At 46.7% G+C, this 11,724-nt stretch overlaps 1 protein-coding gene across 4 annotated transcripts in view; it reads left to right on the top strand.

The window, feature by feature from the left end:
- The window catches only part of GTF3C2 (general transcription factor IIIC subunit 2), a 101,655-nt gene extending 100,248 nt beyond the window's left edge, over positions 1–1,407 (top strand). For all 4 annotated transcript variants that reach the window (XM_075341398.1, XM_075341400.1, XM_075341399.1 and 1 more), the window contains 2 exons: positions 7–114; positions 856–1,407. In XM_075341398.1, the coding sequence (XP_075197513.1) occupies positions 7–114; positions 856–1,074 (327 nt within the window). In that variant the 3' untranslated portion in view covers positions 1,075–1,407. The remainder of the gene's footprint in view (positions 1–6; positions 115–855) is intronic.
- The last annotated feature ends 10,317 nt before the right edge of the window (positions 1,408–11,724 follow it).

The raw sequence follows: 11,724 nt of genomic DNA on the forward strand, positions 1-11,724 counted from the left end.
CTATAGACGAAATTCCATAATCTGAGAAGCCGGGAGCCGTTCAAGAGGATGGAAACCAACGAGCAGAAGGGCAACCTAAACATGGAGCGCGTACAGCTGGAGGGCATACAAAAGGTGAGGACCCCACAGGTTATGTATGGGCTGAAGACCACCACAGTATTTAGAGTGAGGACCACACAGCTTGTATATAGGTTGAGGACCACACAGCTTGTATTTAGGGTGAGGACCCCACAGCTTGTATATAGGTTGAGGCCCTCACAGCTTATATATAGGTTGAGGACCACACAGCTTGTATATAGGGTGAGGACCCCAACAGTTTGTATGTAAGGTTGTGGACCCCACGGCTTGTATATAGGCTTTAGACCTCCATGGCTTCTGTATGGGCTGAAGACTCCTAAAGCTTGTATATAGGGTGAGGACCCCGACAGCTTTTGTTTGGGCTGAAGACTCCCAAAGGTTGTACATAGGGTGAGGTTCCCCACAGCCTGTGTATGTGCCGAAGATCACCACCGCTTGTATATAGGGTGAGGACCCCCACAGCCTGTGTATGTGTCGAAGATCACCACAGCTTGTATATAGAGTGAGGTCCCCCACAGCTTGTGTATGGGCCGAAGATCACCACCGCTTGTATATAGGGTGAGGACCCCCACAGCCTGTGTATGTGTCGAAGATCACCACAGCTTGTATATAGGGTGAGGACCCCCACAGCCTGTGTATGTGTCGAAGATCACCACAGCTTGTATATAGAGTGAGGTCCCCCACAGCCTGTGTATGGGCTGAGGAGCCCCCACGTCTGCTCGCACATAAGCTGAGCACCCACCGCATCTTTGTTCTGAACTGTTTTGTCATCTTTAGGTCCGGTTTAACCCCAACTTGGACTCGTACCCGTGGATTGTATCTGGGGGTCACTCTGGCCTGGTCAGGGTTCATTGCGTTCGAGGCTTGCTGACATCGGTCGGGCAGAAGATGATCCAGGAGAAGAGAACCAGGTTTCAGGCCATGTATGAAGTGTCAGAGACAACCGTGGAGTCAGAGTACAGCCCGGAGATCCAGCATTGTGTGGTGGAGATCTAGAGACTGCGGGAATACAGATGTCTTGTACTGTCGCCTGGCGTACCTACAGACTTGTTTTCGGCTTTGTTTTTTTATAAGATTTCCACGTCACTTCTGATTTTAGTTTGTTTTTAACAGGTTTAGCTTTTTTACCTGCTCTTATGCCCGAACGGACATCTATACAGCACTTGCCACTGCCCACGGCCTCATGTGGACATGATTTTGTAGCACAGGATAAAACTTTGCTCTACACCACAGACCGGAGCAGATCTGACGGAGCCATGTCACCTCCTCATCGCTCACATTGAGCTGTTACTGAGGCCTCCGGTCTAATAAAATCCTCCTATTTTTGCATTACGTTGTGAGAGCCATGTGTGTGAGAGGAGAATGGCCAGAGACTATCAATGTACGTGTGGGAGTCCGGTCCCCGGCTGCCGGTGCGGGGGGTCCGGTCCCCGGCTGCCGGTGCGGGGGGTCCGGTCCCCGGCTGCCGGTGCGGGGGGTCCGGTCCCCGGCTGCCGGTGCGGGGGGTCCGGTCCCCGGCTGCCGGTGCGGGGGGTCCGGTCCCCGGCTGCCGGTGCGGGGGGTCCGGTCCCCGGCTGCCGGTGCGGGGGGTCCGGTCCCCGGCTGCCGGTGCGGGGGGTCCGGTCCCCGGCTGCCGGTGCGGGGGGTCCGGTCCCCGGCTGCCGGTGCGGGGGGTCCGGTCCCCGGCTGCCGGTGCGGGGGGTCCGGTCCCCGGCTGCCGGTGCGGGGGGTCCGGTCCCCGGCTGCCGGTGCGGGGGGTCCGGTCCCCGGCTGCCGGTGCGGGGGGTCCGGTCCCCGGCTGCCGGTGCGGGGAGTCCGGTCCCCGGCTGCCGGTGCGGGGAGTCCGGTCCCCGGCTGCCGGTGCGGGGAGTCCGGTCCCCGGCTGCCGGTGCGGGGAGTCCGGTCCCCGGCTGCCGGTGCGGGGAGTCCGGTCCCCGGCTGCCGGTGCGGGGAGTCCGGTCCCCGGCTGCCGGTGCGGGGAGTCCGGTCCCCGGCTGCCGGTGCGGGGAGTCCGGTCCCCGGCTGCCGGTGCGGGGAGTCCGGTCCCCGGCTGCCGTCGGAGTGGGATGTGAGTCGTGGAGGTCTGACCTAACGGGAACAGGTTTGAATAGGATGTCCAGTTTGTGACAATTGGGGTGAGAGACGTGTGTGATGCTATGTGAAGAGCTGAGGTCTAGACTCTGAGGAGTCTAGTCTAAGGTTGGTCCATGACCAACTGTGTGCAAAGCTGATGTCCACCATAAAACTAGGTGTGCGAGGAGCACAGATATGGCCTGTGACCAATGCCAATTATATCACTAGAGGGCTCCTCTCTGTATTAGTGATCGTCGGACTCGGACTCCAAAAGTCCGGATCTGTGCGGTTTCAAACATAGCCGAGTGCCGGACCCGGGCCCATAATACTCAGGGAATTTCGGATAATGATCCGGGTCCAGCAACTTGGGAGATAAAAAAAAAATAAAGGAAAAATATAGAAACTAAGAATGAAGCAAGCGCATCATACTTACAGTCGCGATTCTTCCTCCAGGTCCCCTCATTATTGCTCATTTTTATGCACTGCTTTCCCCGCCCACCGGCCGTCCTGGCTTCTGTGATTGGTTTGCAGTCAGACTCGCCCCCAGCCTGTGTGACAGCGTCTGACTGCAACCAGTCACAGACCCTGTCTGCGGTTCTATCGTGGTGTAAAAATAAAGAATTTTTTTTAAAATTCGGCATAGGATCCCCTGTATTATGATACCCATCACAGATAAAGCATATGGCTGCAGCCCCCAGCCGTGCACCTATCTTAGCTGTGTATCAAAATAAGAAGAACCGCATGTGGATATTTTTATTTTAATTATTTAAACAATTTTTTAAAAAAACAGAGTGCGGTCCCCACCAATTTTGATACCCAGCCATAATAAAGCCCAATGGCTGGGAGCTGGTATTCTCAGGCTGGGGAGACCCGTGCTTATTGGGCCCCCGCAGCCTAAACATAGCAGTCTGGACCTGCCAAGATTACCGTATCCATTAGATGTGACAGCCCCGGAACTTTACCCGGCTCTTCCCTATTGCCCTGGTGCGGTGGCCATCTGGATAATAAGGGGTTAATAATAACCCAAATCTGCCACTAAGCCGTAGATTAGTAATGGGAGGCCGCTGAGACCCCCTCATTACTAATCTGTAAGTGAAAAGAAAGAAACTGAAGCACCCAAAAAATCCTTTATTTGAAATAAAATACAAAAACACCCAGGTCCGACGTAATTCACACGAGGTCTCACGATGATTCCAGCTCTGCTACATCTGAACTTACAGCAAGCGGCCATAGAACAATGACAAAAATAGCCGCATGCGGCTCTCTTAGTTTTATACACAGCCAAGATAAGCGCACGGCTGGGGGCTGCAGCCTGTAACCGTATGCTTTATCAGTGCTAGGTATCATAATATGGGGTGACCCTACGCCTATTTATTTTTACTCCAATCTACAGTGACCCGAAGACCGTGCCTGTGATTGGTTGCAGTCAGATGCGCCCCCAGCCTGTGTGAGAACGTCTGACTGCAACCAATCACAGGTGCCTGGACTGCAAGTGAGTGGGAAAAGCATTGCATATGGATGAGCAATAATAAGCGGCCCCGGAAGAAGAATCGGCATCCGCGGGAGCAGTTACCGCCACGCCGGAGACTCTAAGTATGAAGCGCTTCCTCCAATTCCCCTATCCCTTCTAGCATCATTGTTAAGCCTCAGATTCTGGTCCCCATAGACTTATATATCGACTGGCGCATCCAGCCAGATATCCAGGATCAATTGCGGGCCGGAACCGGATTTTTTATTTTTTTTAAGCCCGGTTATCTGCGGGTCCACCCATCACTAGTCTGGATACATGGGGCAGTGCTGGTACTAGCTCTACAGGGCTCCTCTCTGATTGTAGTGACTGGATACATGGCGGTAATGCCGGTTATATAGTGTCATGTAATAGTTTGTGCACCCCTGGTCAGAATTACTGTTATTGTGAAGAGTTAAGCAAGTTGAAGATGAAATGATCTCGAAAAGGCATAATGTTATAAAGATGACACATTTTATTTGCATTTTAGGCCAAAAAAGTAATCTTTTACATTTTACAAATTAGGTTTCAGACCTTAGGATTATGGCTTGTTCACTATCATCATTAGGAAATGTCACAGCTTTATCAAAAACCAGTCTCCTCTAACCTTGTGCCAAAAAAGAGCAGCCATGAGTTCTTCTAAGCAGCTGCCTAGCACTCTGAAAATGGTGGAGGACCGCACAGCAGGAGAAGACAATAAGATAGCAAAGTGTTTTTAGGTTGCCATTTCCTCAGATCGAAATGTAATTAAGAAATGGCCGTTTCCACGAACAGTGGAGGCCAAGATAAGGCCTGGAAGACCAAGCACAATTTCTGTGAGTACTGCTAGCATGATTGCTAGATAGGCAAATCCGAACCCCTGCTTGACTGCAAAAGACCTTCAGGAAGATTTAGTAGACTCTGGATTTGTGGTACATTGTTCAGAGATACAAGTACAAATATGGCCTTCATGGAAGTCCTGTCCTGCGTCCTCACCATAAAATTCAGCATCACAAGTCTGCAAAAGAACATCTACACAAGCCTGATGCATTTTGAAAACAAGTCCTGTGGGCTGATGAGGTTAAAATAAAACTCTTTGGTCTCAATGAGCAATGGTATGTGTGGAGAGAAGTTCAGTAAAAGAGTATCTTGCCAACCATTAGGCATGGGGGTGGATCAATCAGGCTTTGGGGTTGTGTTGCAGTCAATGGCACAGGGAACATTGCACGGGTAGAGGGAAGAATGGATTCAAATTTCAACAATGTCTTGATGCAAACATAACACCATATCTAAAAGAAGCTGAAGTTGAAAAGAAGAGGAAAGATGAGAAAAACGGATGGCTTCTACAAATGGATAATGAACACAGGTCAATATCCACAATAAACGACCTCAAAATGCGCAATCTGAAGGTTTTATAATGGCCTCACAGTCCCCTGATCTGAACATCATTGAAATTCTGTGGCTAAACCTCAAAAGAGCAATTGTAGCATGAGTAGCACTGTTACTGGCGTCCACGCACTGCCCTGCCCCCTTCCTCCGGCAGGGACGCTGGCACAATCACCCTCCTGACCACCCATCAGTAGCTTCTGTGTCTCCGGTTTCTGCCGTCGGCTCTCAGGACCTGCACACTCCACACAGGTGCCCTGGGATTACTCTTGGGCTGCACATGCACACCTAGTCTTAAAGCGCCAGTGTTCCTGTTATGAACAGCTGAGGGGGATCACGCAGATATCTCACCGTTGCGACCAATCTGTCATGATCATCCGGGGGGGGTCACAGACATCCCACCACAGTTCACCAATTTGTGACGACACAGCACCTTGCAGCTCCACCCTGATGTGTCTAATACGTCGGAGTCACTCGATACAGCATCGTCACTTCTTCCAACGCGTCACATTCCGCACCCCAAAGGGTTCGTAAGGTCAGCTTGGCGCAGGGTTACACTAACATCCCCTGTCCACATGGGCACAGGGAGACACGGTAAGGGAGACAGAGCGGGCCACGACACCTCAAGCACTCACAACCCTGACAGACCCTTTTCAGTAGCCCCAGTGAAACAGGGCCCTGCCCGCCAGGTAGTGTGCCACCAGTTCCTCATTAGATATAAGCCTAGTCTGTTAGCAGGATTATATAGGGCCAGAAACCAGCCCAGGTAGTGTGTAATACCCGAATACACGGACAGCGTATTCGTTAATCAAGATAAAAGAAACAGCCCAAGATTAAATTATATATTTAATCGACCTTAAGGGCACACTAGATAACACACTATATACACAAAAAATTTACAAATATTAGGGTCAGAAATGCAGATACAAGTAAGATATAGCTGCAAGCAGATGTACAGATGAATCAGTTACCCGTTCCCTGAGTATAGGCCTGGTGCTGGCTCGGGAGGCGCTGTGGAGCTAGTGGTTTACTTGGTACTCTCCACACATTTACTGGACATGTCCTCTCTGAGAAGTACACCTCCAAAATGTCAGCTTTGGTATTTAATAACCCATGTACCTCCCACATACCGCCCACATGGTGACCTATGACCAGGCTGGACATGGGATGTGCCTTCAGGTTCCAGAGAATTATGATATGGCAGCTTCCCTCATATCTCCACCTCTGAGCGTCCCACGCAGAAGATATTGCCATCATGTTTCATATGATTTTAGCTATCTGTAGCTAGGAAACATGGGCCTATTGCCTTCCCTCAGCTAGCTATTAATTATGGGTTGATACGCACGTTCCACAATTAAGAAAAAATATTTGGTACATGCGTCCCGCTTTCCTGAGGCCGAAAATATGCCTGGCATATTTGTGGGATCTACGGTCACTGCAATTTTAATTTTTACCTGGGAGCCTGGCTGTCTGTAGGTCACCTTTTGCAGCCTTTCTGAAACTAGCTATCGCCCTCCCACTTCCCTAGCGGAATGACTTTTGTCACCAGGGGGTCTTGCTCTCCTCAGGGGCTTTTTCCTCCCTATAACTAGCTTTCACCCCTTACCATTTGTTCCAGAATGGAGGTATTGGATTTCTATCCTGAACAGAGTGACGTCTTTATGTAGGTCAGGATATGTAAATATGTGTATGATTGGCAGGTGACTGGCATGTATGGATATACCATATTCCTCACAGTACCCTAACCCGGAAGTAAGCTGCTGGATGTCGCCTTGAACTCCTCGTCAGCCCACCCTCCAACGGCCAAGTGGAGTGAGTCAACCAGTTCCTGATGAATGTCTTGCGGCACTTTGTCAATGAACACCACTGCAGATGGTCAAACTTCTTCCATGGGCGGCATTCTCATACAATAATCACGAGTGAGTCCTTTGCTAACTCCGTTCCACATAGTCCATGCACAGTAGCCCCGTTTCCTGTAGCTATCACAGCAATCCTGCAACCAATGCTTTCGTCAACAGTTTCTCCTTAATCTGGGCACAGACCAAGTTCTCCTTAGAGCAGTCGTTCATCTGAATGAAGAGTAATTTACCTTCGGTCCCAGGCTCAGACCCAAGTAATGTCCATGTATATCAAGGAGAATCTGTGAAGGGGATTTATCCAGAGTTGTCCTCACCGGTCGGAGCTGGTTTCTTTTTTTGTAAAGAATAAAGATGGTTCTCTTCAGCCATGGTTACAGAGGTCTCAACCAAATCACGATCGAGAATAAGTATCTGCTGCCGCTTATATCGGAATTATTCATCAGTCTCCGAGGTTCCAGGATCTTCTCCAAGCTTGACCTACGTGGTGCATACAATCTTCTCCGATTATGGTCAGGTGACGCATGGAAGACTGCCTTTAACCCCTTCCTGACCCTTGACGTACCTATACATCATAGAAGTCGGTGCCTTCCTGACCTATGAAATACGGGGTACGTAATAGCCATCGTGGGGGGTCCTGCGCTGTACCCCCGCGATAGCCGCCAGGTCTCCGGCTGATGTAACAGCAGAGACCAGGCTCTCACTGCCAGGAGTGGTGCCGTGCCGCTTCTGGCAGATTAACCCCCTAAATGCTGCAATCATTGTGATTGTAGCATTCAGGAGGCAGAGAGAGGGATCGCTTACCTCTCCCGATCGATCGGATCCCTCTAATGCGATCACAGGGACCTGATCGCTGCCATAGTAACCCAGGGTCATCGTCATGACAACTCCAGGTTACTAAGTTACGGAAAGACTCACATACCATGCCGGATGCATGAGAGGCGAAGTGTCAGAGCTGCAAGTGCAGCACCGACATATAATACACTACAGTGATCGTACATTGCAGTGGATTATATAAGCCATCAGATCACTGAAAGTTACTGCCCCATAAAGGGACCAAATAAGAAAGAAAAAAAGTTAAAAATTGGTAAAAATATTTAAAAAAAATCTGAAAATAAAAAAACAGAAAATTAAAAAAATAGTGAAATATGTAAATTTATGTAAATAAAAAAGTATGTTTGGTATTGCTGCGTCCGTAACAACCCAATCTATAAAATTGTCACACTAGTTAACCCCTTCAGCGAACACTGCAATACGGTCTTGTCTTCATACAAAAAAAGAGGAATAAAACGCAAACCAAAAGTCATATACAGATAAAAATGGTACCGCTGAAAACGTCATCTTGTGCCGCAAAAAAATGGGCTGCCGTCCAGCTCCATTAGTGAAAAAGATTAAAAAATCTATAGCTCTCAGATTACAGCAATACAAAACCTTTTATTTTCCTATAAAATAGTTTTTATGGTAGAAAAGCAGCAAAACATAAAAAAATATATATATATATATGTGTGGCATCGCTGTAATCGTACTGATCTGAAGAATAAAACTCATCACTTTTACGCTGCACGGCGTAAATAAAAATCAAACAATTCCTGAGTTGCTGTTTTTTCTTGATTCTGACTCAGAAAAAGCGGAATAAAAAGCGATAAAAAAAAATATGTGGCCCAAAATGGTACCAATAACTACTCCAACTCATCTCGCAAAAAGCAAGCTCTCACATGACTGTCGGCAGAAAAATAAAAAAAATGATAGCCTTCAAAATTTGCTGCCTAGTTTTTTATACCACAAGGTGAATGGTGTAAAAAATAAAGCCAATTCTTCAACCGCTATTGATTTGTTCATTCTGTGGCTAAAATATCACAGTGCAGCACGGCTCATTTATCTTGCGCTCTACACTGAGCGCTTACACCAGGGATTACGTGTAAAAAAACGTGATTCAGACAAAATCTCCAACGGAGAATTCACTGTAATGAGACCAAGGGAGTCACTCTGACCATGTCTGGCCTGTGGTCCGACGGTGTCCATTTTTTTACAGCTCTTTTTAGACATGCACAAAAGTGTGGTCATCAACAGTTTTGTTCCCCTTTGAAAAGACTGATACCACTGAACACAGGACAACTGGAGTTCGGAGTAACTCTGCTGCTTCATTTCTGATGGATCGGTCGCGGGTTTCACCTGAATCACGTATTTCAGAGATGTAAATGGAAACCCCGATGTAAGCGCTCAGCATAGACCACAGGATAAATGGCGACTGATCCAAAATGTGCTGTACCAAAATCACCACCAAATTGCATTCAACCCAAACCACAAAAACACAAGTACCCACTCAGGTCCGTCATCGGTTAATGGAAATACAGGGGCTTCCATGTACTGGTAGCACAAAGGCTCTGGAAAAACACTATGGCTTCACCCAAAAAAAACAAATCCATCAAAATCTGCGCTCCCAAATCCAAATGCCCCCTTCCTTCTGAGCTCTACAAAGTGCCTAAACCATAGTTAGCATCCAAATGTCTGGTATTATTGTAGTGAGGACAGACCGCTTAATTTATGAGCTGTAGGTTTCCAGAAGCACGAGTTGGGCACTACAGTGTACTGGGTGGAACTTATTTGCAATTTTTTATTCTGCAACATTCACTGTGTTTGACACCATGGCTGTTTTCCAGAGACTAAATAGTCACCAGACCCATAGATGAATTTCCAAAGTTGTGTAATTTCCCCAATTTGGTCACTTGAGGGGGTTTCTTCTGTTCTGGCACTCAGGGAAACTGCAAATGGAGTCTGCAAACTATTCTAGGAAATTCAGTGCTCCAAAAATGGCGAGGCCAAACCGTACTGTACATTCACATGTGGGATATTGCCACGTTCAGTAGAAATTGTGTAACACATTATGGGGCTTTTTTTTACCTATTCTTCTAAAAATTGGAATTCTGAGGTTAACATTTTAGTGGTAAAAATGTAATTATTTGTTCACCGCCCAATAATAAAAATATTTGTGAGACACCTGTAGTGTCAATATGCTCACTGCACCACTGGATGATTTCATTGAGGAGTGCAGTTTGTAAAAGGGCGTCACTTGTGGGGGATTTCTGCTGTTCTGGCCCCTCAGGGGCTCTGCCAATGTGACATGCCACCCACAAACCATTCCAAATAAACCTGCACTCCACTATGGCACTCCTTCCCTTTTCCACTTTGGCTCAAAAGTAGTTTTCGACCACTTATGGAGTACTGTAGAATTCAGGAGAAATTGTGCAACAAATAGTATTGTTCATTGATCTCCTCTTACCCTTGGGAAAAATGAAAGCTTTGGGATTAGAGCAATATCTTTTAGGTTAAAAATGTACTTTTTCATTTTTATGATGCTCACAAATCATCTAGATAAGTTCCTTGATGGGTCTAGTTTCCAAAATGGGGTCACTTGTGGGGGAGCTCCACTGTTTAGGCACATCAGGGGCTTTCCAAATGTGACATGGTGTCCGCTAACAGATCCAGACAATTTTGCAGTCAAATGATGTTCCTTCCCTACTGAGACCTACCATTTTCACCACATTTGAGGTATCAGCGTACTCAGGAGAATTTGCACAATACATTGATGATGCATTGTCACCTTTTACTTTTGTGAAAAAAAGATATCTGGTTGAAGTAATAATTTTGTGATAATTTTTTTTTATTATTTTTACGGCTTAATATTATAAAATTCTGTTAAACACCTGGGGGTTCAAGGTGCTCATCAAATATCTAGATAAATTCCTTGAGGGGTCTAGTTTCTAAAATGGGGCCACCTGTGGGGGAGCTTCACTGTTTAGAGACATCAGGGGCTCTTCAAACGCAACATTACCCGCTAAAGATTCCAGTCAATTTTGCGCTTTAAAAGTCAAATGGCGATCTTTCCCTTCCAAGCCCTTCTGTGTGCGCAAGCAATAGTTTTCCACCACATAAGAGGTATCTCATACTCAGGAAAAAATGTCCCCCAAAGTTTGTTGTGCAAGTTCTCCTGTTTCCCTTGTGAAAATGCAAAATTTGGGGCTAAAGTAACATTTTTGAAGAATAAAGTAACATTTTCATTTTTTCCTGACAAGTTGCTTTAGTTCCTGTAAAGCCCCTGAAGGGCTAATAAACCTTTTGGGTGTGATTTTAAGCAGTTTGAGGGGTACACTTTTCTGAATGGGGTCACTTTGGGGTATTTTCTGTCACCTGGGCCTCTCAAAGTCACTTGTGGTCTCTAAAAAAAAAATGGTTTTGTAAATTTTGTTGGAAAAATCAGAAATTGCTGATTAAACTTTGACCCCTTCTAACCTCCTATAAAAAAAATGTTTCAAAAATTGCGCTGATGTAAAGTGACATGTGGGAAATGTGGTTTATTATCTATTCTGTGTGACATAGCTCTCTGGTTTAAGGACCTAAACATTCAAATTTTGAAAATTGCAAAAGTTTTGAAATTTACACTAAATTTCTGATTTTTTTTACCAACGCAAAATATCGTCCTAAGTTTACCACAGTCATGGAGTACAATATGTCACGAAAAAAACATTCTCAAAATCACTGGGATCCGTTGAAGCGTTCCAAAGTTATAATATCATAATGTAACACTGGTCAGAATTGCAAAAAAACAGCCTGGTCATTAAGGTAAAAACAGGCTTGTGAGTGAAGGGGTTAATACTCATGAAGGCCACTAGTATATATACTAGAGTATTGCGTAATGCTGTTCGAGCTCCGCAATTCTCCAGTGGTTTCCCAGAAATATATGAATGATATTTTTGGAGATCTGCTTTCTCATGCGTTGTGGTGTACCTGGACGATATCCTTGTGTTCTCTCCCGATCTGCCTACACCCAGGAGCAATGTTCTCCAG

This window comes from Anomaloglossus baeobatrachus, chromosome 3, assembly GCF_048569485.1.
Source record: "Anomaloglossus baeobatrachus isolate aAnoBae1 chromosome 3, aAnoBae1.hap1, whole genome shotgun sequence".
NCBI lineage: Eukaryota > Metazoa > Chordata > Amphibia > Anura > Aromobatidae > Anomaloglossus > Anomaloglossus baeobatrachus.